Here is a 22,417-nt window from a genome sequence, read left to right on the forward strand (position 1 = left end):
GGGATTGTGGGGGAGAGCATGTGAGGTAAGTAATTGAACTTTTGTGCACACAAAACTCTCTAAGGAGAGAGGGGGAGAGGGAGAGCCCTCCCCCCCCCCCCCCGCCGCTCTTTGGGGCGGCCCTACTGGCGCAGCTGCTCGCGGTGGTACGCCGAGAGCAGCCGGTCGAGCGGCTCCGCCGCCGCAGCGCTCCTCGCGGGGTCGGGCACGGCGCCGGCGCGGCCCTCTGCAGCGCCGGGCGGCGTGTTCTCGTCGTCGGGTGGGGCGAGATCGCAGACGAAGGAGATGTCGCAGAGGAGGGAGGAGGCAGGCAGCGCGGCGAGCAGGGAGCGGAGGAGCGAGTCCGAGACGCGCGGGCACCCCATCAGGCCTGAGGGAGGCAAGAGGCGGGCGCTATACGCGCGGGGGCAAGCTGTGGCCCGAGACGCGCGCAGTTCGGAGGGCCGAGGCTGCGCAGCGAGGGCGGCGGGGCGGGAAGGAGCTGCCGCAGAGGCTCGTCGCCGAGCTTGTCCAGGAAGTTGAGGCTCACGCACCTGACGGGTCAAGGAAGTGTCCGGGAAGTGTCAGTGAAGTGTCACCGAGCTTGTCCAGGAAGTTGAGGCTCACGCTCAAGGAAGTGTCCGGGAAGTGTCGGGGGACGGACGGCTCCGGGAAGGGTTCGGGCAAGGCCCGGGAGGGCTCCTCAAAGGCGGCGAGGGAGGCGGGAGGGGGCGCGCACTCGAGGCGAGGCGCCCGCCGCAGCAGCGCGCCGACGAGCGCGTCCGTTGCGTCCGTGTGAGAGAAGTCGACATGCCTCAGCTGCGGCAGCTGCGGCGGGCCGTCGACGCCAAAGGCCTTGACGTGGAACGACCAGGAGGAGCCGCCCACCGCGGTGCAGCCTCGCAGCCGCAGCGTCTGCAGCGTCGGCGAGGTGACCGCGAGCACGTCGACCAGCGCCGCAGAGGTCAGGTGCGCCTGTCGGACATGTCAGGGTAGTGTCGTGGACATGTCCAGGACAGGTCCAGGAAGCCGCAGAGGTCACGTGCGCCTGCCCGCCCAGGTCGAGGGAGACGAGCCGGCCGCCGCACGCCTGCAGGAGGAGGAGCAGGCCGCCGTCAGAGATATGGGGAGATATGGGGAGATATGGGGAGATGTGGGGAGATATGGGGGAGATAGGCCTGCAGGAGGCTGAGCAGGCCGCTGTCGGAGAGGCCGCCGCACGACCAGGTGAGCAGCGAGGCGTCCGCCCCCTGCGCCGCCAGAAACGCGTGCCGCACCCTGCACCCTCGGTGCGGCAGGCTCACGCGCAGGCTCGTGGTCGCGGCCAGCCGGCGCTTGAGCCCGGGCGGAAGCGCGGAGAGCGACGGCCGCAGCTGCAGGTCGACGTCGGCCCAGAGGCTGTCCGCTTCCGAGACTCGCCGCAGTGCCGTGCAGACCGCCGCTGCGACGGCCAGCTCGTCGGGAGAGAGGCCTCGCAGCGTCAGCGGCAGGAGCTCGTCCGGCAGTTCGAGATAGCGCATCGACGCTGGCTCGGAGAGGGAGGCGCGAGAAGAAGGCCGCCGGACGGTGGCGGGCGAGAAGAAGGCGGTGGCGACTATGGCGGGCTCGTTGGGCCGGAGGGGAGTGAACTTTGACATGGGCAGAGCGATAAGGCCGAGTCGGCAGGTGGAACCCGACAACGAACGGATGTTTGGGTCTCGGGGTTTCTTTCGTCATTTAAACGGGTAAACGCAAAACCCCTTTTTCACCTTGCGTTGAGGTGTCTGTCCGTACTCGGCTCGGAGCTTGGCGGTCGGTGCGGGCTGACGTGCGTGCTAGATCTATCGCTTACATGATCCTGCTCTGTGCAACTTCAATCGACATGAGTTGGGGTTGGTTTTTCTATTTTTAGCCAGATGGGGCCGGGGGCGCAATCTCTTCCGATACAGCACGGCACCGAACCCCCAAGGCCTGCTGCTGAGGCTGCCTCAGTCTCTCAGTCAGCTCGGCGCAGGGGACGCGGGGGACGGAGGCTGCCTCAGTCAGCTCGGCGCAGGGGACGCGGGGGACGGAGGCTGCCTCAGTCTCTCAGTCAGCCTCGCCCAATGTCCAAGCTCATCCTTCACGGCGTTCCCGTCTCTCAGCCCTTCCGGTCGGTGCTGTGGGCCACCAAAATCAAGGGCCTGCCGCTCACGCTGCAGACTGCCGTCCCGCCAAAGCACACGACCACGGATAAGTTCAAGGCGCTCAACCCTCGAGGCACCATTCCGGTCCTCGAGGACGGCGACTTTGCGATGTGCGAGGGCCCGGCGATCCTCGCCTACCTCGCTGATACGCACGGCTGGGACGACCTCTACCCGCGCGAGCCGCAGCAGCGGGCGCGGGTCCTCGAGGCGCTATCGTGGACGGTCGGGACGCTCCGGCCAGCCACGTCTCGCATCATCGGCCCTCTCATGCGGCCGGACGTTGCGAAGCGGATGGCGGAGAGCCCGGGCCTGGGAGCCTCCATCTACGCAGGCCCTGCGGACAGCGCGGGCGGGCTCTCCCACGTCCTCACCTCGCTCGAGGCGGTGCTGGAGCACAGGCCCTTCCTCGCCTCTGCCGGCGCGACCATCGCCGACCTCTCCGCCTACTGCGAGCTCGGACAGCTGCAGCCTGCCCTCTTCTCCGATCCCGCCACTGGATTGCCTCTCTTCGACTTTTCGCCGTTTGCGTATCGACATCTGGGACGCGCGAGAAGACCACAGCGACGCACCGCCGAGAGGGGATGACTCCCCGAATATAGGCGCACGACGGCGTGGCTCGATCGCATGCGCGCGCAGCCCCACCACGACGAGGTGCACGCGCCGCTCCGCGAATTCTGCTTACACTTGACCAAGAAGGCGGCGAAAGCAAAGGCAGGATGACGACACTAGCTAGTACAATCCTCAATCGTGTGACTGGTTCTGCGGATGCGGGGGTTGTGCAGTCCCCGCGGGAGGGGTTTTTACCTCATGCACGATAACGGAGAGAGAGCTTTAGCTGCTGCTGCCTGCGGTGCCGCTGCCGGTGGGGGTGGGCGCGCTACACGTCCGAGTGTGACACTTCTTTTATGTGCAAATCCACCCCGTTCCCGCCTCTCACACGTGTTCTCCTCCACCCGGGTCACGGCGCGGTACTACACTTGAGCGGTTGCCCGCGCTCTCTCTGCTCTCTCTCTACTTCGGGCTCAGAAAGGCGATCTGCGCCTCCACCTCCTCCAGCTCGTGGCGCGTCTTCTCCCATTTCTTGCGGAGGTCGGCCTCGCTCGCCTGGAGCCGGGTACGGCGCTCCTGCAGCTGGTAGCGGAACTGGTGCGACGCCATCAGCTCGGCGGTCGAGCGGGAGATGCGCGAGAGGCGGTGCGAGTCGCCCATGTCGGCGGCGGCGTAGGCGTCCTTTGCGCGGACCTCCGGGATCACGACGTCCCCGAGAAGCGCGGGCGCCGCCTCGACGCCGAGTCCGATGCGGTGGCACTTGGCGAGCAGGTCGGCGGCGATCCGCTCCGAGACGACCGAGTCCTGGCGGTAGTCCGGGTGCGAGCAGACGAAGTCGCGCATCCACCGGGCCGGCGTGTGGAGCCGGCCGCTGGCGCGAGCGACGATGAAGTCAAGGTAGCCCGAGAGGGAGCTCATCGTGGCGCTATCCGTCTCGATCAATTCCAAGTAGGTCAGCACCATCGGCACGAGGCCCTTGAACTCGCCCCGCCCGACCATCACCTCGTACAGCGAGAGCTCCTCCACGCCCGCGGTGCGGCCGCAAGACGCGGAGGCGCGCGAGTCTCGCTTCGAGTCCATGTCGCCGCCCTGCCCAGCGGGCGGCCCCGGCTCTGGCTCGCCGTCGTCCGACTGGCCCGCTGCGGGAGGCATCGACCGCTGCTGAAAGTGGAACCGCTGCGTCCTCACGGCGTCGCGGGCGTGTGCGCGTCTCATATTTTCGTCGACGCACCTAAGGCGCGCGCAGGGAGGCGGGGTGCAGGGGCGGGGCATCGAGTCTCGTGGCAGGGCTGCGAGCTTGGGGTGTACGAGATTGGGGTGTACAGGTTCAGGTTGAAGTAGAGAATGACGCGCGAGACGAGCACCACAAAGGTGGTGAAGGCGGCGTTCTCGTAGTCGGTCAGCTGGACCTGCAGCGAGAGGGAGGCGGCTGTGACGACGCAAAGGAGGCTGCGAGCGAGGCGAGAGACCGTGCTGCGCCTCCATCGAGCGGAACTCGGTGCGCCAGCCGATGTGCGAGTCGCTCTTGGCGGGGGGCGGCTTCCAGCGCACCGTCTGCCAGTTGGTGGACTGGATATTCTCAAAGTGGCTGCGAGGACGAGGGCCGGGGTGGGCCGAGTTGGTGGGGGAGGCGGGCAGAGTCGTGAGAGCGAGAGTGGCGGGGGGAGGTGGCGAGCGCGCACTCCGTCTCGGTATCGTCGTCGAGCTCGATGCGCTCGCGGTAGACCACGAGAGGGTCCCGCGTGAAGAGGTGCGCCAGGTGCCTCGCCAGCACCGCGTCCACGCCCGCGTCGAGGAGCGTCTGGAGCGCCTCCTCGTCGATTGGCGCGTCGACGTCGTTGTACCGCTCGGTGCGTGTCTGCTCGTCCTTGCCGCCGAGGTGGTCACAGATGAACGAGGAGATGGAGTCGTATCTCGACTTTGGCAGCCTTTTCACCCCTCCTCCGGCCATCTCCGGGTGCCGGGCCGCCCCGTCATCCATGCCCCGCTCGGCGGGAGTGCGATCGTCGACCGACTGGGCAATGATGTCCCAGCGGACGTCGGTGTCGAGCAGCACACCGCGCGCGATGGGCGTGGCGGCGGTGAGCGCGAGCATGACCGGCGCGAGCACCGCTAGCTGGTCAAACAGGTGCCTCGACTCTGCGACGTTTCGCGTCTGAAAGGTGACTTGCAGGCAGCAGCAGCCCATGCCGAACGCCATTGCGTCCATGTACACCTCCTCCATCTGCAGCGCCTCGGCGCGCGTCTCCGGCGGGGGGCAGCCCGCGTGACGCTCAAAGGCCGGCGTCTTCTCGTCGGCGAACCGCGGCATCCAGATGTCGACCTTTGAGCCGCGCCGCCGCCTGATGTTGGCGACGAGCGCTCCGAAGCGGGGCGCGGGGTTGATGACTTCGTCCGGCACGAAGAGCGACTCGGAGAGGCCCGGCTTTGGATCGGCGGGCGGGTGAGAGCAGGAGCCAACGCCCATCAGCGGGAAGGCCGTCACCGTGGGGCAGATCTCGTCGGCGGCGAGGGCCGCGAGGAGGCGGGCCCTGCGGATGCGCATGTTGCGCTCCACAAGCAGAAGGTCGGCAGCATACCCCGAATAGGGCTGGCCGGGCGTCCCTTCCACCATCCAAGAGCCAAACTCCGGCATCCACGCGCAGCTCTGGCCGGCCGAGTCGCCGGCTGCCTCTTCCCTCTGTCGCAGCTGCTTCATAATCTCGGGAGCTCGCAGTGAGAGCCTGACGCTGTGGCCCTGCTCGTCGATCTTGAAGATGCCGTATTCGAGCTCATCGCCCCACCGCAGCATGTCGCCCTCGATGGCCTCGACGCGGCGGTAGTGCCGGATGAACTGCTCGATACCGTGCTGGCGCACGTACTTGACCACCTCGAGCGAGTCCTCCCAATCGAGAGGCGAGGCGTCGACGAGGAAGCCTGTGGCAGGGGATATGCGTTGTTGGAGAGAGCTGGTTGGTCGCTGGGACACTCTCGGCAGCACACCCATCGGGCCCGCCCGACGAGGCAGTACGAATTTCCCGGCCACTCGCGCGGGTCCGTCAGAGGCGAGAGAAGGACGGACACACACGGTCACTAGTGCTTAGCCTTCGATGTTATCTCTTAGGTGGCGAAGATCCCAGGGCGGATCTTCCAGCCCCTTTCGGCACCGCAGCGCGGTCCTACGGCCGCTGGTGGCCGCCCCGATGGCCCAGCTGGCCTAGCCGGGTCGGCTGCATGTCCAGGCGGGCCGTGGGGGCCATTGTTGGGTCATTGTGTCTCGTTTGAAAACGGGTTTTCGGCTGACGGCAGAAGATCCTCTGGAGGATCTTCTGCCGGGAACCAATGTCAGAGCTCTGAACGGCTGATCTGAGAGCCCCCCAGCACAGTAGGGATTGATTATGATCAGATCCATCACTCACTGGCCGGGGTTGAGCTATTCTAGACGACAAGCCGCGTGCAGAGTGCCTGAAGTTCAGCCCCGCACGACGCACAGACGTGCCGGCTAGTGGGCTGCTAGCGCTCTGCGGGCAGTAAATGTCGCGCTTCTGGGCCACCAAGCCGGTAAGATGACCTAACCCGGTCAGTCTGAGGCTGCGGCCATGATGGTTGTACTCCTCCTGGTGTCGGTGGACCACTTTTTCGGCTTGAGCTAGCGACGAGAATTATCAGCGCGAGGTGGACTCACGAGGGAGGCCACGGGTCGCCATGTTGGGCACACAGGTGCCACCCAGGCAGAAGTATTGACCAGACAATGAATACGTACAATACCCTCACAAAGAGAGCGATGCCTTCCCACCTGCTGACCGCTTCAGCGGTGGTCGCCACCAATGCAACGACGGCACTCGCCGGCCACGTTGCTGGCCAGCACCAACAATTCTGGGCGCCGCTCGGCCCGAGGCATTGCTAGGCCTGCTCAGGTCGTGCCACATGAGCACTGAATGGCCTCGTAGGGGGCTCATGGGGCCGGTGACGGCGCCCTGCGCCGAAGATCCCAGGGCGGATCTTCTGGCCGCCACTTAAGAGTCTTACAACAAAACTCCCTCGCACAACACTGGGCACGGGACTGGCGCGCACTGGCACGAACACAGGTACACCACGGGAGCCGCCTAAGCGACTCCTGCGAGGGTGGCGAGGCACTTAGCTCCGTGCACCCGCCCACCCCCGCCACAGGCAAGCTCATTCACGACCTGCTCTGCGATGGCCGTGTGAAGAACGACTGAGATGCGCTGCTTCTGCAGCCCCAGCCAGCTCTTGGTGGTCCAAGTCACCTCATCGAGGTACTGGGCCCGCGTCAGCTTGTTCTGTAGCACGTCCGCCGCTCTCCGGAGGATCTCACGGACCCCCTTTCCGAACCCGCCGAACGATTCGAACAGCAGCAGCTGCACTTCGACGCCCTTGTCTTCCCTGGCGTAGCGATAGTCCCCGCCGTAGGACGGTATGCGGCGGTCGCCGCCCACCACCCTGCCCCCCCTGGTATGCCAGCGCCCAGTCCCTTGCCCTCTCTCGCCCTTGCTCTTCCTCTCCCCCTCCATGCCACTTAAGAGATGAAACAAACGCAAGGCGGACACATGGCATATCGCTCTCGGGCCCACAGACATCCCGCACACCCGCCGCCCCCGCGCGCGCCCCACCCACCCCGGCCGTGAGAAAGGGGAGTGACAGTTCGGGACGGCGACAGACGAGATACCTCGCACTCCATGTGCGAGAACGCAGAGAGAAATGAAAGCCGAGCGGCTCACAAGTCCGGCTCACGCGCCCCGAGCTGACCATCTACCGCACTGCACACTCACTTGCGCCCCCTCGCTCCCAACCCATCCGCCTCGCCTCGGGCCGCGCCGCGCGATCTCGGTTGATCTCGCGCAATCTCGGGCGATCTCGGGGCCGCGCCGCGCGTGACTCTCGCAAGCTCGCCTCCCATCGTCCATCGACCGAGTGCGAGCCATGCAGCGTGCTCGCGCAGTGCCGCTCGCAACGTCAGGGGTCGTCCGATAGCATGGAGGGGACGGGCCAGGGACGGGCCCACACGCACACACGCTGCACACGATTGGCTCGGGAGCGGCCCAGACACGAGGCACGCTGTCACCGGCCGTAGCACTGGGTCCGGACTGCTGGACGCACAACACACAGCTCACAGTACAGCTCACGAGGGTGGCGCTATATAGTGGGGTTCGCGGGGACTGGCGCAGGAGAAGAAGGTGGAGCACAGGGACAGGGACACAGAACTCACGAACCGATATCCCACCCCGCGCCCGGGGCGGTGGCGCGCGCCCTGGATCTTTGGACCCGCAGTCTGGCAGACGCCAAGGCCGCCAGGAAAAAATTCTTTTACTTTGCGAATCCTCGCGTTGCGCGCAGCTCCTCTACCCAGGCTGCTCTCTCGCCGAGCATATGGCGAGAGAAGCCAGCAGCTCAGACGTGAAGCCGGCGCTTCTCCGCCAGCTCGAGACCGACGGAGGCCTGCAGCACGTCTTCGTGCTGCCCGACAGCACCGGCGAGCTGTGCGCCGCCGCGACTCTGATGCTTGAGCCAAAGCTCCTCCGCGGCGGAACGACGGTGGCGCACATCTGCGAGCTGGTATCGCTGCCGTCGCCCGCCTCTGCGGCGCGCTTCGCGCCGCTCGACGCGCCGCTCGAGCTGATTCAACCCCTGGTCGCTACCGCAAAAGCGTCGGGCTGCTACAAAATCATCGCCGACGTGCCAGCCGCGAGCAGCCAGCCCTTCCTCGACGTGGGCTTCCGGCCGACGCAGCTGGCCATGGAGATTGAGCTCGCGCCGCCGGCATCGCTGCTCCAGGGCGGCGTCGCGCAGGGCATTCTCGCCGCGTCCGCCGCGGTGGCCGCGGGTGCCGCCGCCGCACTCGCTCGCGGGTCGCTGCCGCCGGCGGTCGCGGCGGCGGCGGTGGCCGGGGCGGGGGCGGTCGCGGCGGCGCGGATGGGGACGCTCCACGGGCGCCGCCGCCGCGTCTTCGGCGGGCTGTCCCCGCGGCAGATAGCACTGCCCCGCGGCCCGCTGCGCTCTTTGACGCTGCGTCGGCTCTCCCCCGCTGACGGCGCAGCCCGCTACCTCGCCCTCCTGGGTGTGAACAGCGTCTCTTCACACCTGCTGCTGTGAACAGGTCCCGCCCGCTACCTCGCCCTCCTCGCGCAGCTGTCCGTCGCCCCGGAGATGAAGCCGCACGTCTTCGAGGCGCAGCTGCGGCGCGTCTCCAACTCGGACCTGCTCGCCGTGTTGGTGGCGGCGCCGGCGGGCGGGGGAGAGATCGTCGCGTGCGGCACTCTGATCGCAGAGAGAAGGGTGCTGCGGCCGTCCGACGGCTGGTGCCAGCATCAGCCGCTGACTGCGCACATCGAGGACGTCGTCGTCGACGAGAAGCTGCGCGGCTCCGGCATAGGCAAGCAGCTGATCCGCTGTCTCCTCGAGATCGCTGCGGAGGCGGGCTGCGACACGGCGAGCCTGAACTGTACTCCAGGCCTTCTGGGAGCCTTCTAGGGACCTTCCAGGAACTTTCCTGTAGGCGAGCCTGAACTGCACTCCCGACAACGCGCCCTTTGCTACGAGCGGTGGGGCGAGCTGCGGACAGCGTCTCTTCACGGCTCTGTGTGTGAATAGGCGGCCTTCTACGAGCGGTGCGGCCTGCACAGAGGCGAGGGGGCGGGCCCGCCGCTCGAGCTGCCGCGAGCAGCGCCTCTTCACATTTGCCGCTGTGAACAGGCGACGCGGACGGGCTCGCCCTCTACTTTTGACGCGGGGGGCGGGGCCGCTGTGTGTTGTGATCCGGTGCACACTTGATGTTCGAGGGGCAAGCAGCCTCCATGCCTTTAGTCTGGTAGACAGTCACCCACCTCCAGATGCCGTCGCCGCTCTCAGAGTTTCCTCCGGGAATTGTGCCCGTCCTCCTGTCGGCCCCGCCGCCGCGGCGTCGGCCGGTGTGCGGCTTTCAGCTCAGCAATCTTGCTCGCGTCAGACAAGCAATCGGGGTGGTCCGCGAGAAAAAAATCGCTACGAATAACGAACCATCCTCTTGCCTGCATGCACAACATGTGCATGTGCACGATGCGGGAACGCGAGTGAGCGCAGAGTGGACGTCTCCGTGTCCGACCGACCGAGAGCGAGACCGAGTACTTTTTTTTAGAACACGTTTGCGCCCACGCGCATCCGCATGCGCCCGCCACGCGCCACGGCCACCCCACACGGCAGCCCCCCCCCCCCCCCCCCCACACACACACACACGGCCCACACGCAAGGATGATTATAAAAATGTGTGTTGTGTATCTGAATATGTATCGCGCCCGCGGCGCCGCCCGCGCTGCCGCTGGGACGCCCGAGTCTCATACACTCTTGAAGTCGGCCGACTCTCGGGGACCCCGCCTCCAACGGCCAAATCGCCACAGGGCCACAAACGCGAGCGCAGCACCGGCGGCGCACTGCAGCTGCGCGCTGCTGCCGATGCCCGCGCCTGCCAGCAGGCCGGGCTGGGAGGCCCTGGCATTTGGCAGTGCGGACGATGCGGTTGCGATGTGTTCTGCTTCAAGATCGTGGCGGTGCTTGGCATGCACTTCTGCGATCCCAATCAGCTCATCGCAACGAAGCAGCGCAACAAGCTGGCTGCTGCCAACAAGGCCCTATGCTACCTCACGCGCGGATCGTTCAAAGAGGACCAGCATACACAGGCTTCTCTGACATGCGTTTGTTTGAGCTTGAGGCTATTTGTGAGAACTATTTGGCTAGATGTCGCCGAAGTGCGCTCAAGAAGCAGCAACGAGAATCGGAAGAGGAGGATGCTGAGGCGGCGATTGCTGAGCATGAGGAGGATCGATCGCCCGCCGCGCAGGCGAAGAAAATTTGGGCGCGAGCGCCGTATATCGCGTGCCATGGCCGACTTAGCCGGTGTAAGAGGCTCCCGCTGATCTTAGACCGCGTAAGCACTCCAGCGTGGCTAGCCACACTTAGACCCGTTAAGCCGCGAGGCTCAGAACTTAGACTACTACCCAACCAGTTTGACTGTGATATGTGAATCAGTCTGTGTGCAACTACCCCCTACCCGCGATAATATATAGACGTTAGACCGTGCCCAAAATCCAAACATACGCACCAGGGTGTCATCGAGACACCTGATGTGTGTCATTACCGCGACTGGGGAGGGATCGCGTGGGCTCAGGGACGCCAGAGAGCGAGCCCGTCCCTCCGGAGAAGGCGCGCTTGGCCGCCTCGGACAGGGCGCGCTCGGACAGGTCCTCCTCTGTGACCAGCTGCACAAACTCGTGGAGGGCGAGGACGTGGTCGCCGTCGGTGTCAATCATCGAGATGAGCGTCTCGCAGTCCTCAAGGCTGGGCTCGAGACCGGTCGCGGCCTTGAGCGCGTACTTGAGCTCGCCCGCCTCAAGAAAGCCGTTGCCCGACGTGTCGAACCGCGCGAAGATGCTGCGTAGGTCCCGCTCCCTGCCCAACGCGCCGCCAGCCCGCAGGCCGAGCTGGACCTCCCACCGCTTCAGCCGCACGCGCGCCTGCCGCCGGAGCCGCGAGGCCACCGCGGCGGCGGCGTACAGCGCGCAGTGCCCCGCAAGCCACGGAGATACCAGGAAGCGGAGCGCCTGCAGAGGCCCCGCAGTCACCGGCGCGGCCTGCGCGGCGAGAAGTGCCGACGCGAGCCCAAAGGTTGGCACGAAGAATTCGCCCGACATTTTCTACGAGGGTCGGGGGCCGGACGGTGAGATTACCCGAGGAGATTACCTGAGAGGACCCGAGAGTTCGCACAAAGTAGAAGAGCAACGTCGCCGCGGACAGGATGGCTCGCGTGTCGTTGTCCGGGCCAAATAGCGGCGAGGCGGTGGTGATGGCGGCGCCGACGAGCCACGCGCCGACGGTGCACAGCAGGAAGCCGCGCACAGGAGGCGGAGACGGGCCGCCGAAGAAGATGATTGCGGACGAGAGCGACGGCGGCGCAAAGGTCTTGAACGGCAGCTTTGATGTCGAGTCGATGCCGTGCAGAGCGAGAGCGGCTGCCGCGAGCGCCAGCGCGGATATGAGGCAGTCGAGGACCCGTTTCAGTAGCTGGACGCGGCGGAGGCGCCTGGTGTTGCTGTGCTCGGGTGGTGGGGCGAGGACGGCGTAGTCGGCGTGGGCCCTGCCCATGAGGCGTGCGCTGTCGGCAGCGAGACGTGCCTGACTCTGTCTGAGTCAGGCGACGCCGGCAGAGCCCTCTCAACCTCTCAGGCGACGCCGGCACAGCCCTAACTCTCTCCGGCAACAGAGGCCTGGCCTTTGCGGGGGCGGCATCGAAAAGAATCTTACAAGCCCTCCCTCGCACAACACTGGGCACGGGACTGGCGCGCACTGGCACTAACACAGGTACACCACGGGAGCCGCCTAAGCGACTCCTGCGAGGGTGGCGAGGCACTTAGCTCCGTGCACCCGCCCACCCCCGCCACAGGCAAGCTCATTCACAATCTGCTCTGCGATGGCCGTGTGAAGAACGACTGAGATGCGCTGCTTCTGCAGCCCCAGCCAGCTCTTGGTGGTCCAAGTCACCTCATCGAGGTACTGGGCCCGCGTCAGCTTGTTCTGTAGCACGTCCGCCGCTCTCCGGAGGATCTCACGGACCCCCTTTCCGAACCCGCCGAACGATTCGAACAGCAGCAGCTGCACTTCGACGCCCTAGACTCCCATCATGGGGGGTGGTCGAATCCGCCCTTGGAAAATTCTTTTTAGGCTTCTAAGCCGTCGCCTTTGCAGTGCCAGTCCCGTACCCGGTGTCGTGCGAGGGAGTTTTGTTGTACAATTCTTTTTAGTGGTGTACCTGTGTTAGTGCCAGTGCGCGCCAGTCCCGTGCCCAGTGTTCTTTTTAGGCCGCCCCGTAAAATTCTTTTTACCGTCCTATGGCGGCGAGTATCGCTACGCCAGGGAGGACAAGGACGTCGATGTGCAGCTGCTGCTGTCCCAGTACCTCGATCGATGACTTGGACCACCAACCAAGAGTTGGCTGGGGCTGCAGAAGCCAGCGTATCTCAGTCAGTCGTTCTTCACACGGCAATCACAGAGCAGATTGTGAATGAGCTTGCCTGCGGCGCGAGTGCACGGAGCTAAGTGCCTCGCCGTCCTCGCAGGAGTCGCTTAGGCGGCTCCCGTGGTGTACTGTGTTTGTTGGTGTCCAGTCCGAGCCTGGCTGTTCTTCACCTTCCTAACTAACTAACCTGTGTTAGTGCCAGTGGAGAGAGTTGTTTGTCATAAAAAGAATTGTACCACAAAACTCCCTCATGTGTTAGTGCCGTGCGGCAAGCCAGTACGTCAACTAAAAAAAGAATTTTTGCGCTACGAGGCAAAAACCAGTTCTTGCTCACCGCTCGTCGCGCTTGCCTGACGATGGCCCTCACTCTGCTTCTCTCAACCGCCGCCGCGAGCCTCGTCGCTCGCGGGCCGCGCTTCGCTCCCGCCGCGGCGCGCGCTTTGCGATCTCCGGTGCCATTCGCAGCCGCTCCTGCCGCCGCCGCCACGGACACCGCCGCCGCCCGCGAGGCGCTCTTCGCCGCCATCGCCGACTTTCGTGCTGCCGAGGAGGCGGAGGGCAAGACGTCCGTCGACTTTGGCGTCAAGGGCGGCGAGCTCGACAAGAAGAGCCGGGCGCCGGCCGACCTTCGCCAAGTCTGGACGGGCCGGGTGAGGGAGGCTGCACGCGCCGTCGAGTCCGCCATCGACACGCTCGCTCCGTTCAACCCGACGCCCGACGCGACAAAGCTGCTAGGCACGGTGGAGGGTGACCTGTGCCCGCTGCACGGCGCTTGGCGCAACGTCTGGACGACCGCAGCGGACGCGTCCTTCTCTCCCAACTCGACGCGCGGGGACGCCAACGTGTACAACGTGGTGGACGGGACCCGCTCCCGGATCACAAACCACATCGACTTCGCATCCGGCGCCCAGTTTCGGGTGCTGTTGAGGGCAACGGCGCTCTCTCCTCTCCGGGTCGGGCTGCGGTTTCGATTCGTGAAGGTCTCGCCACCGCGGCCGATCCTCGGCCTCCTGCGGACGATCGTGATTCCGGTGCCAGGTCCGTTCCTGACCCGCGTGCTGTCGCTGCTCGGCCGCGGGCCAAAGGAGGGGCCGCCGCCCGCCTACTTTGACGTCCTCTACCTGGACGACGAGCTGCGCGTGCATGTGACGGGGCAGGGAAATCTGTTTGTGCAGCGCCGAGCGCCATGGAGCCGGTAAGGAGACTTGCCGAGAAGCTTTTAATATATGTGTTCCCGCGTTGTTTATTTGTTTGTCCGCCTGCGGAATATGCAACACAACAACCGGAGAAGAGAGGCGGCCCCACATCGGCTGTGTGCCCGCATTTTTTTGCTCTCACTGTTTTAAAAAGAATCTTACAACGAAACTCCCTCGCACAACACCAGGCAAAGACAGGCACACCTTGAAAAAGAATTCTTAAGATACAAGCCTCTCTCACAGCACTTGAAAAAGAAAACAGAGCATGACGAAGTGACACGCTATTTGCTCTGTTTTGCTCTCCTTTGAGCACTGCCGAGTCGCCAACGACCAACTCGCGATGGCTGTGTCCGACGACGACGTCGGACTGCCGGCGGGCCTCACACCGACGGCCGAAGGCAAGGTGAAGCGCCTTCTCGTGGTCGGAGAGTCCCGCGATGCCAAGAGTACGATCATCAATTTTCTGCGCAAGCCCGAGGCGGCGCAGCAGCAACGCGCCTCGAGCCACACGGACCGCCGACAGCCCCCTCCGCGGGCCACGATGGAAATCACGGAGTGCGTTGGCACAAGCATTCCATCGCCGCCACATTCGGTCCGCTGCTACCGCCGGTGGCCCTGGCGCAAGAAGCGAGCCTCCAAGCCGCACGTCAGACGCATTGACGCGGCGCTCCCTGACGACGAGCGACTTCGGGAGGTGCTTTCCGCAGCGACTCAGGAGGTGCTTTCCGCTGTCCACAGCCGGGCGTCGGTCAGTGAGGTAGCCATGCGCGTCCAGATGCTCAACGCCTGTCTCGGCGAGATGCAACTGCCTGCGTCCAGGAGCCAGCCAGCGGCGGTGCCACGGCTCGCGATGGAAAAACACGAGATGAGAGCGCCCTCCACAGGCGCGGTCAGCGCTCCGGCAGAGCGCTACTGCCCTGATCGCTCGCCCATCCGCGCCTTCCTAATCGACCTGGACGGAACCATGTACGAACCAGCTGGGCTCCTCCCCGGCGCCGCCGCGTTCTACGCCTGGCTGGTCGCCTCGCGCACACCACACATCTTCCTCTCCAACACCGGTGCCAAGAACTCGAGCGGCGTCCAGCGCAAGTTTCGCTCGCCGCCCTTTTCGCTCAGCGGGCCTGAGGTGCCTCTCTCGCACATCCTGACGGCTGCAGAGACGCAGGTGGACTACCTGCTGAAGGAGGTGCCGCGGAACGCGCGCCTCTATGTCCTCTCCGGCGGCAGCGGCACCTGGCGGTCGGACCTGCTCACACGCGGCGGCGCTGAGGGTGCGGCGCTGGTTGGGACGTGGGACGTGCGCACTACTCTGTCTGCTGGCGAGGCCAAGGCGTGGGCGGCGCACCAGGCGCTCTGCCGGCACGAGGCCTCAAAGGCGGTGTGGGTCGTGTTCTTTCACGACGGCGAGGTGGGCGGCCCCGGCTGCGACACCAGGGAGTGGAGCTTCGAAGTGATCAAGATCGCAGGGTTTCTGCTCTCTCACGGCGCACAGCTCGTCTACACGGCAGATGACGCCTTCAACCCCTCCGTTGACCCGGAGCACCCCGGACTTGTCTTCCCTTTGCCTGGTCCCGGAATGTTTGCGGCGATGATGCGGACGCTGATGTACCCTGCTGGCAGCGAGTCGGTTGCGTGTGCGGGTAAGGGGGGCAACAAGGGGGGAGAGATGATGATGGAGCGGGCGCGGCAGATGCTCATCGCGCAGGGCCACGACGGAGACCCCTCCACAATCTGCATGGTGGGCGACCGCTTCGACACCGACATCCGCGCAGGCCGCTCCGCCGGATTCCGCACGTGCCTCGCCCTGAGCGGCTGCCACAACCTCGAGTCCCAGCGCCACTACCCCTCGGACGTGGCCGACTTTTTTGTGGCGGGCGTCGGCGACCTGGTGCCAGAGGGGGCGCGGCGGGCCAGCCTGAGAGAGCAGAGCAGCTGGGTGGGAGCCTCAAAGTCGCGGCTGGGAAGCCAGCCCGCCGAGGAGCTGGTGGAGTGGACCCTCATTCAGTCTGACCTGACCCGGTCGGGGCGCGGCGACGCTGCACGCGCCGAATTGCAGTCGGTGCTGCGGCGGTGCTTCGACGCGATCGACGTCAACGGCGACGGAACGGTGGACGAGACGGAGCTGGTGAGTGGGTTCGAGCAGGTCGGGCTGGGAAGGTTGGCGCTCGCCGCGGCGAGGAGTAGGGCGAGCGATTACGGTGGCCGCCTCTCCTTCGACCAGTTTGCGAACGTCGTCGAGCAGGCAATGCCCCACCTGAGCTCACGAGGCGCTGGCGAGGCACAACCGTGACCCCCTCCCCCTCCCTCTCGCGCAGTCCCTTTGCGAGTGCGGCGTCGGCGACAGTCACGGCACGGAAGCCGTGGCTGTTGATCCAGACGCACGTGCCGCTCCACGGCTTGGTGTTGGGCTTGCAGGATCGTCTGCCGAGGGAAACGTAGGCGATCAGGGCGAGGCCCCGGAGCGCAGTCGACACCTCGTTCACGCCGATACGTGCACGCCGAGCCCGCGGTAGACACGAGCGAGCAGCACGTGATCCGTGTCCCTGCACTTTTAATGTCGTGGGGGGCTCCTGTCGTCCAGACCGCAGACGTGGAGTCGGAGGGACGCCCCCCCTTTTGCCCCACCACCTTGTGTCGGTGTGGAGAAGTTTACCTTACCTTACTGTACCGGTTACGCCTTTTCCCTCTTAGTCTTACCGCGCTAAACATGCCTGACCGTGTACGAAAAGCAAGAAAGGTATATACGCTCTCAGACACTCGAAAAGACAAAACATCAAAAGCTCCCGAAAAGTCACTCGTCGAGGACCGGGAGGCTGATCTCCAACGCCCCTCCGTTGCCCTGCATCACTGCACACCGCAGCGCGCGGTGGCGCGCGTGCCGCACCAGCGCCTCGCGCAGGGCGGCCTCGCCGCCCTTGCTGTGACTCCCGCGGCCAGTCACGACCACGCAGCGGCCGAGGACAGGCAGCACGGGCACGACCAGCTCGTCGAACTTGGCCTTCGCCTCGGCGACGTGCAGCCCGTGCAGGTCGATGCAGAGGCCCTCGGACTCGCCCGCGTCCGACCCCATCCCCAAGCTCTCGTCGTTCAGCGTCGCAAAGATGCTCGCCGCCGCGTTCTGCTGCGACGCCCGTAGAGTTTCGCGCAGCTCGTCGCAGCGGCCGCGGCAGGACCGCCACTCGGCGGAGACAGCGCCCGGCCCGAGCCTGTCGTCGCGCTTGTCCAGCGTCGCGAGCTTCTCAGCCTCGCGCTCCAGCTCTCTCTGGAGCGCGATGACGGGCCGCCTCGCCTCGAGGTAGACCTCCTGCTTGCGCCGCGAGTCGAGGCTGCCGCTGGTCCGGGCCGCCGCCCCGACAGCGTGCCTCGAGATGAGCTCGAAGAGCTCCTTCTCCACCGCCGCAGCGTCGAGGCGGCGGTGCACGAGCATCGCCGGCACGGCGTCGTGCAAGCCTGGCGCGACGGCGGTGGCGAGGTGGCCGGCGAGGAGGCGGAGGAGGTCGGACGCCTGGTAGGCCTGCAGCGCGAGGTTGTCGACGGTGGCCGGGTCGAGGAGCAGCGTGCAGTGTGGGCACTGGAAGCGTGTGGTCACGCTCTGCCCGTGAGGCACGAGCGGGTCCTGCCGCTCCTCGGTCGCCGGGACGGACTCGCGCATGTGGCAGAGGCAGGCTGCGCACGTCGCGTGGCCGCACTCGAGCACCGCCACGCTCGCGTCCGACAGGCTCGACCACTTCTCGAGGCAAATGGGGCACTGGCTGTCGGCGTCGCCGTTCCATGAGAACCCGGAGTTGTCGAGCAGCATGCCTCCACGCACCAGCTGCGCTGTATCGGCCGCCGCCACGGCCTCCTCGCCCGCCTCCGTCTCGCGCTGAGCGACGGACGCCTCGACCCGCTCCATCGAAGGAAGCCGCTCGCGCGCGCCAATCAGCAGCCCCTCCGTACCCTCCGGCAAGGCAGACGCGTGCGGCGTGGCGGCCTCCACCGCCCGCCTCAGGCGCGAAGCGTCTCGCGTCTCGGAGGTGAGCACCGCGACGAGCGCGTCCCACGTGTCTTCTCCGGACGCGGCGACAGCGTCCGCCTTTGCTGCCGCGATCTTCTTGCGCCGAGCCGCCTTTGCCGCCTTTGCCGCCTGCTGCTTTGAGGCCGCCAGCATCTGCCTCGCCAGCAGCTCCTCAGCGCGCCGCGCCGCATCTGCCTCCCTCGCCGCCGCAGCCTCCTCGGCCACCCTCTCGGCCTCAACCCGCTCGGCCGCCGCCCTCACGGCCACCTTCGCCTCAATCTCCGCCCTCTTCGCCTCCCTCGCCGCCGCCACAAGTGCGCGCTCGCACTCGGTGTGGCCCTTCTTCTTGGCCAACTGCAGCGCCGTCTTGCCGCTCGCACTGCGCGCCGCTGTGTCTGCGCCCGCCCGCAGCAAGCGCCGCATGACGGCGGGGCTGTTGAAGAAAGCGGCGCTCATCAGCGCGGTGAAGCCGTCGCTGCCCTGCAGGTTGATCTCCGCGCCGTGCCGCAGCAGCAACTCGACCACCCGCTCGTGGCCGTGGCAGGCGGCGAGCATCAGCGCGGTGCAGCCGTCGCTGTCCTGCAGGTTGACCTCCGTGCCGCGCTCCAGCAGCAAGTCGGCCACACGCTCGTGGTTGTGGTAGGCGGCGCCCATCAGCAGCGTGAGGCCGCTGAAGCCGTCTCTCTCGTAGGTCGCGTCGACCCGCCCACCGCCCTCAAGCCACGCCAGCACCGCCGCCTCGTCGCCTCGCTCAGCCGCTGCGACGACCTCGCCGGGGACTGCGACGCCTCCGCCCGACGCCTGCTCGGCCGCCGGCGCCAGCGAAAGATTGGCCGGCCGCAACCGCACGCACGCGCCGCTGCCCTCGATTGCCACCGCGTACCGCCCTAGCCTGAAACTCTGCGCCATGCCGCGCTGGCCGTTCAACTCGGGGCGGTCCGAGAGCCCACCGAGCACGACTCGCTGCCCGAGCAGCGGCGCGTCCACAGCTGCCGCTGCCGCGCCCGGGGAAGCGCCGCCCGCCCCCGCCTGGCCCTCCGCAGCCGCCGCCGCGCCCGTCGCCTCGCGCCGCGCCGCCTCCTCGGATAAGGCCTTGACGCACTCGGCGTGGCCCTTCTCCTCGGCCCACTGCAGCGCCGTATGCCCGCCCGAGGTGCGCGCCGCTGTATCTGCGCCCGACCGCAGCAGGCAGCGCACGACGGCGGGGTGGCCCTGGTAGCACGCCATGAACAGCGGCGTGAAGCCGCCGTCCCTGGCTTGGTCAACCGCCGCGCCAGCCTCGAGGAGCAGCCGCACGCACTCGAGCTGGCCCTTCTGGCACGCGACGTACAGCGGCGCGGTGCCGTCATTCTTGGCTTGTTCGACCGCCGCGCGGGCGCCGAGGAGCAGCCGGGCGATCTCGAGCTGGCCCTCCTCGCACGCGATGAACAGCGGCGTGGTGCCGCCACCGTCAGCTTGGTTGATCGCCGCACCCGCTTGGAGGAGCAGCCGGACGATGTCGACGTGGCCCTTGTAGCACGCGATGAACAGCGGCGTGGCGCCGTTGGCGTTGGCTTGGTTGACCGCCGCGCTGGCGCCGAGGAGCAGCTGGACGCACTCGAGGTGGCCCTCTTGGCACGCGATGAACAGCGGCGTGGCTCCGCTGACCGTGGCTTGGTTGATCGCCGCACTGGCCTCGAGGAGCAACCGAGAGATCTCGAGGCGGCCAAACTGGCACGCAACGAACAGCGCGGAGCAGCCGCCGCCAGCCGTCGCCCCCACGCTCGCGCCGCTCTCGAGGAGCAACCGCACGGCGTCGGCCTGCCCGCGGAATACGGCGCAAGTAAGCAGCGTGTTCTGGTTCTCGGCCTCGAGCCGCGCGTCGAGCAGGGCCGTGAGCGCCGCGCCGCGCGTCCACCCGGCGAGGAGGGCGCGCAGCGAGGTCAAGTCGCCCTTGGCCAGGAGGTTCGGCACGGTCTCAATGGCGTCACACATGGCGGCAGCGAAGAAGAAACGCAATCACCGGATTTTTCTTTTTGTGTCGCGCGGGGCAACCTCCGTATAGAAAGGCACCTCCCGTATAGAAAGGCACCTCCGCCTCTGGACAGGGTGGCCCGCACTAATCGACCCCTGTTAAGTGACTCGTTCGCTTACCACCCACTGTGATTTTGTGTGAGCTCTGTGTCTTCCTTTGCCAACAACATACCTACAACAATATACGTACGACGAGCGACTGGAATTCTTTTTTCGCGAGTCTTGACGCCTGTGCGAGCGACCACTGATCACAACTCGCGCGTGCTGCTGCAACTACTCTCACACCATGACGTCGACCGAGCCTCCAGCGCCCGAGATCTTCCTACTTGTGCTGCGACTGCTCGAGGGCTCGCCATGCTCCGGTGCATACGAGGCCCTGCGGCGCGAGGCGGAGGCGCACGGCCTGCTCGGCGAGCGGGTCGACTGGCGCGGCGGCCGGCACACGGCGTCCCTGCAGGAAGCGGCGGCGGCAGCGGGAGGGCTCCCACCGCCGGAGCACCTGCAGCGGCTCCTATCGCAGCTGCTTGCGCTCTCGCAGACCCAGCAGCCGCCGTCCGAGCGAGTCGCCGCAGCGCCGGTCACGCTGCTGACGCAAGGGCCGCGCTCGCTCGTCACTGTTGGCGGCGAGGGCGACGGTGGCGGCGTGGAGGAGGGCGACGACGAGGGCGGCGAGGGCGCCGGCGAGGATCGGGCTGCAGCCGGTGGGCGGAGGCTTGTCAGCTTTGGCCGGCGGGCTCCTCCTCCGCCCAGCGCGCACTGGAGCCGCTCGGGCGGCGCTGCAGCTGCAGGAGGTGCGCCTGCCCTGCTGCACGTGGCGCTGGCGAGGGAGCTCGGCGCGAGGCCGTTCCCGAGGCGACTCCTGCTCGGCCTGCGGGGCGGCATCGGTAGCAGCAGTGGTGGCAGCAGCGGTGGCAGTGGCGGTGGCAGCGGCGACGGCGGTGGCAGCGGCAGCGCTCGCGGCGGCGGCGGCGGCGGCGGTGGCAGCAGCGGCAGCCGTCTCGGCGGCGGCGGCGGGATGATGTCGGCGGTAGCGGCGCTTCGCGGCCACCTCTGCGCCGCGTACTGCGTGCTCTTTGACCGGACGGGACGGAGGCTGATCACCGGCGCCGACGACGCCGCAGTCAAGGCTTGGAGCCAGACACTTGCGAGACACTTCCGAGACACTGCTCAGGGGCTTCCTCGACAGCGGTCAGGGCGGGTCGTACTTGCGGGCATGTCCCGGACATGTGCCCGGCTCGTCCCAAGGTTTGGAGCTGCGTCAGCGGGCTGCTCCAGTTCACGCTGCGCGGGTCGCCGCCTCGCAGAGAGAGAGAGAGGGGCCGGCCGCACGAAGACACTTCCCCGACCGCCGCCCGGGCCCCGCCTGGTCTAGGCACGTGCGCGAGGTGACCGACCTGAAGCTCTCCCCCGCCAACGACCACCTCGTCTCTGCATCCAACGACACCACTGCGCGCGTGTGGCGCGCCGCAGCCGCCCTCTCGACTCGCCGGACCCTCCAGCAGCTCGACTCGCCTCACCGCCGCCGCCGTGCGCCGCACCCGCAGGGACCTCGCCTCCGGCACGCCCGTCGCCGTGCTCCTCCACCCGGCGCCAGTCATGTCCCTCTCCTTCTCCCCCGTCTTCGGGACCGCCTCCAGCGGCGAGGGCGAGGAGCGAGCTGGAGAGGGGCATGCCGGAGAGGGGGAGGCGCCGCTGTCTGCTCGCGGCCAGCCCTTCCTGCTGACGGCGAGCGCGGGCCGAGGCACGCTTCTCGGACCCTTCTCGGACCCTTCCCCGGAGCTTCGCCCGACCCCGCCGGTAGGTGTGCGCGGACGGGGAGACCCGCCTCTACAACGCCCTCGAGTGGGAGACACCGCCCCTCCTCCTCGGCAGAGCCGCGGTGAGAAGAGAAGAGAAGAGAAGGGAAGGGAAGAGATGGCCCTCCTCCTCGGCAGAGCCGCGGTGAGAAGAGAAGAGAAGAGAAGGGAAGGGAAGAGATGGCCCTCCTCCTCGGCAGAGCCGCGGTGAGGACTAGACACTTCCTAGACACTTCCTAGACACCTCCTCCTCGAGAGCCGCGGTGCCGCGCGCGGTCGTCGCAGAGTTTTGACGATTGGCCGTCAACCACTCCTTCAATTACTCGCGGATAGGTGCCGTTTCCTAGACACTCCTAGACACTTCCTAGACACTTCCTCCTTGGCGCGGATAGGTGCCGCGCGCGGTCGTCGCAGCCGCGGCCGGCGACGGCGCCGCGTCGAACGGCGGCGGCACGGTCGTCGTCGAGGCGTTCGACGCGCCCGAGAGCGTCGCGTACCCCGCCCCGGCCATCGGAAGCTCTCCTGGAGTGTGCGCAATCTCGAGCGACGGCCTGTACGCGTGCGTCGGCAGCACGGTCCACCCGTACGTCCACTTGTGGCCTCTCGCGCCGGCGCACCGGCTCTTTGACGCCGCGGTGAGGGCGGGCGAGGGGCGAGGCACGCAGCGGCGAGAGACTGAGGCGCCCTCTCCCCCCTCTTCTGGACACAGGCGAGCCGGCGAGAGGCGAGCCGGCGGGAGG

At 66.8% G+C, this 22,417-nt stretch overlaps 9 protein-coding genes across 9 annotated transcripts in view; 5 read left to right on the forward strand and 4 right to left on the reverse strand.

The window, feature by feature from the left end:
* Positions 1-116: 116 nt before the first annotated feature.
* On the reverse strand, positions 117-1,612 carry EMIHUDRAFT_458887 (hypothetical protein; the record flags this gene model as incomplete). Its single annotated transcript, XM_005771036.1, has 5 exons — positions 117-370; positions 445-533; positions 719-954; positions 1,022-1,069; positions 1,158-1,612. Coding segments are annotated over 5 exons (1,081 nt in total), but the record flags the coding sequence as incomplete, so codon positions are not given.
* A 316-nt stretch (positions 1,613-1,928) lies between these two features.
* On the forward strand, positions 1,929-2,899 carry EMIHUDRAFT_369795 (hypothetical protein). Its single transcript, XM_005771037.1, has 2 exons — positions 1,929-2,671; positions 2,744-2,899. The coding sequence occupies exons 1-2, from the start codon at positions 2,064-2,066 to the stop codon at positions 2,862-2,864; spliced, it is 729 nt and encodes a 242-aa protein (XP_005771094.1). The 5' UTR covers positions 1,929-2,063; the 3' UTR covers positions 2,865-2,899.
* A 256-nt stretch (positions 2,900-3,155) lies between these two features.
* On the reverse strand, positions 3,156-5,679 carry GSH1 (gamma-glutamylcysteine synthetase; the record flags this gene model as incomplete). The annotated part of the gene is made up of 5 exons (XM_005771044.1): positions 3,156-3,782; positions 3,882-3,924; positions 4,002-4,122; positions 4,163-4,281; positions 4,376-5,679. The coding sequence occupies 5 exons, from the start codon at positions 5,677-5,679 to the stop codon at positions 3,156-3,158; spliced, it is 2,214 nt and encodes a 737-aa protein (XP_005771101.1).
* Positions 5,680-8,138: 2,459 nt separating this feature from the next.
* EMIHUDRAFT_47633 (hypothetical protein) lies at positions 8,139-9,140 on the forward strand (the record flags this gene model as incomplete). The annotated part of the gene is made up of 2 exons (XM_005771038.1): positions 8,139-8,225; positions 9,003-9,140. Coding segments are annotated over 2 exons (225 nt in total), but the record flags the coding sequence as incomplete, so codon positions are not given.
* An 860-nt stretch (positions 9,141-10,000) lies between these two features.
* On the reverse strand, positions 10,001-11,804 carry EMIHUDRAFT_470213 (hypothetical protein; the record flags this gene model as incomplete). Its single annotated transcript, XM_005771039.1, has 3 exons — positions 10,001-10,128; positions 10,801-11,356; positions 11,403-11,804. The coding sequence occupies 3 exons, from the start codon at positions 11,802-11,804 to the stop codon at positions 10,001-10,003; spliced, it is 1,086 nt and encodes a 361-aa protein (XP_005771096.1).
* Positions 11,805-12,720: 916 nt separating this feature from the next.
* EMIHUDRAFT_243615 (hypothetical protein) lies at positions 12,721-13,874 on the forward strand (the record flags this gene model as incomplete). Its single annotated transcript, XM_005771040.1, has 2 exons — positions 12,721-12,777; positions 13,227-13,874. 2 exons carry the CDS (start codon positions 12,721-12,723, stop codon positions 13,872-13,874), a joined length of 705 nt encoding a protein of 234 aa, XP_005771097.1.
* Positions 13,875-14,211: 337 nt separating this feature from the next.
* EMIHUDRAFT_243617 (hypothetical protein) lies at positions 14,212-16,161 on the forward strand (the record flags this gene model as incomplete). The annotated part of the gene is made up of 1 exon (XM_005771041.1): positions 14,212-16,161. The coding sequence occupies one exon, from the start codon at positions 14,212-14,214 to the stop codon at positions 16,159-16,161; it is 1,950 nt and encodes a 649-aa protein (XP_005771098.1).
* Positions 16,162-16,662: 501 nt separating this feature from the next.
* Positions 16,663-17,766, reverse strand: EMIHUDRAFT_118342 (hypothetical protein; the record flags this gene model as incomplete). The annotated part of the gene is made up of 1 exon (XM_005771042.1): positions 16,663-17,766. One exon carries the CDS (start codon positions 17,764-17,766, stop codon positions 16,663-16,665), a length of 1,104 nt encoding a protein of 367 aa, XP_005771099.1.
* A 2,401-nt stretch (positions 17,767-20,167) lies between these two features.
* EMIHUDRAFT_118343 (hypothetical protein) overlaps positions 20,168-22,417 on the forward strand; it is a gene marked incomplete at both ends in the record, with an annotated part of 8,718 nt that continues 6,468 nt past the window's right edge. The window contains 5 exons of the mRNA XM_005771043.1: positions 20,168-21,001; positions 21,127-21,170; positions 21,254-21,335; positions 21,683-21,760; positions 22,070-22,312. Coding sequence (XP_005771100.1) covers positions 20,168-21,001; positions 21,127-21,170; positions 21,254-21,335; positions 21,683-21,760; positions 22,070-22,312 — 1,281 coding nt within the window. The remainder of the gene's footprint in view (positions 21,002-21,126; positions 21,171-21,253; positions 21,336-21,682; positions 21,761-22,069; positions 22,313-22,417) is intronic.

This window comes from Emiliania huxleyi (genome assembly GCF_000372725.1).
Source record: "Emiliania huxleyi CCMP1516 unplaced genomic scaffold EMIHUscaffold_393, whole genome shotgun sequence".
NCBI lineage: Eukaryota > Haptophyta > Isochrysidales > Noelaerhabdaceae > Emiliania > Emiliania huxleyi.

Excerpts from the sequence above, each read along its gene's own strand:
- EMIHUDRAFT_369795 (XM_005771037.1), top strand. The coding sequence starts at position 2,064 with ATGTCCAAGCTCATCCTTCACGGCGTTCCCGTCTCTCAGCCCTTCCGG. Across the intron at positions 2,672-2,743 it reads TTCGACTTTTCGCCGTTTGC|GCGCACGACGGCGTGGCTCG; the intron begins GTATCGACATCT and ends CCCCGAATATAG.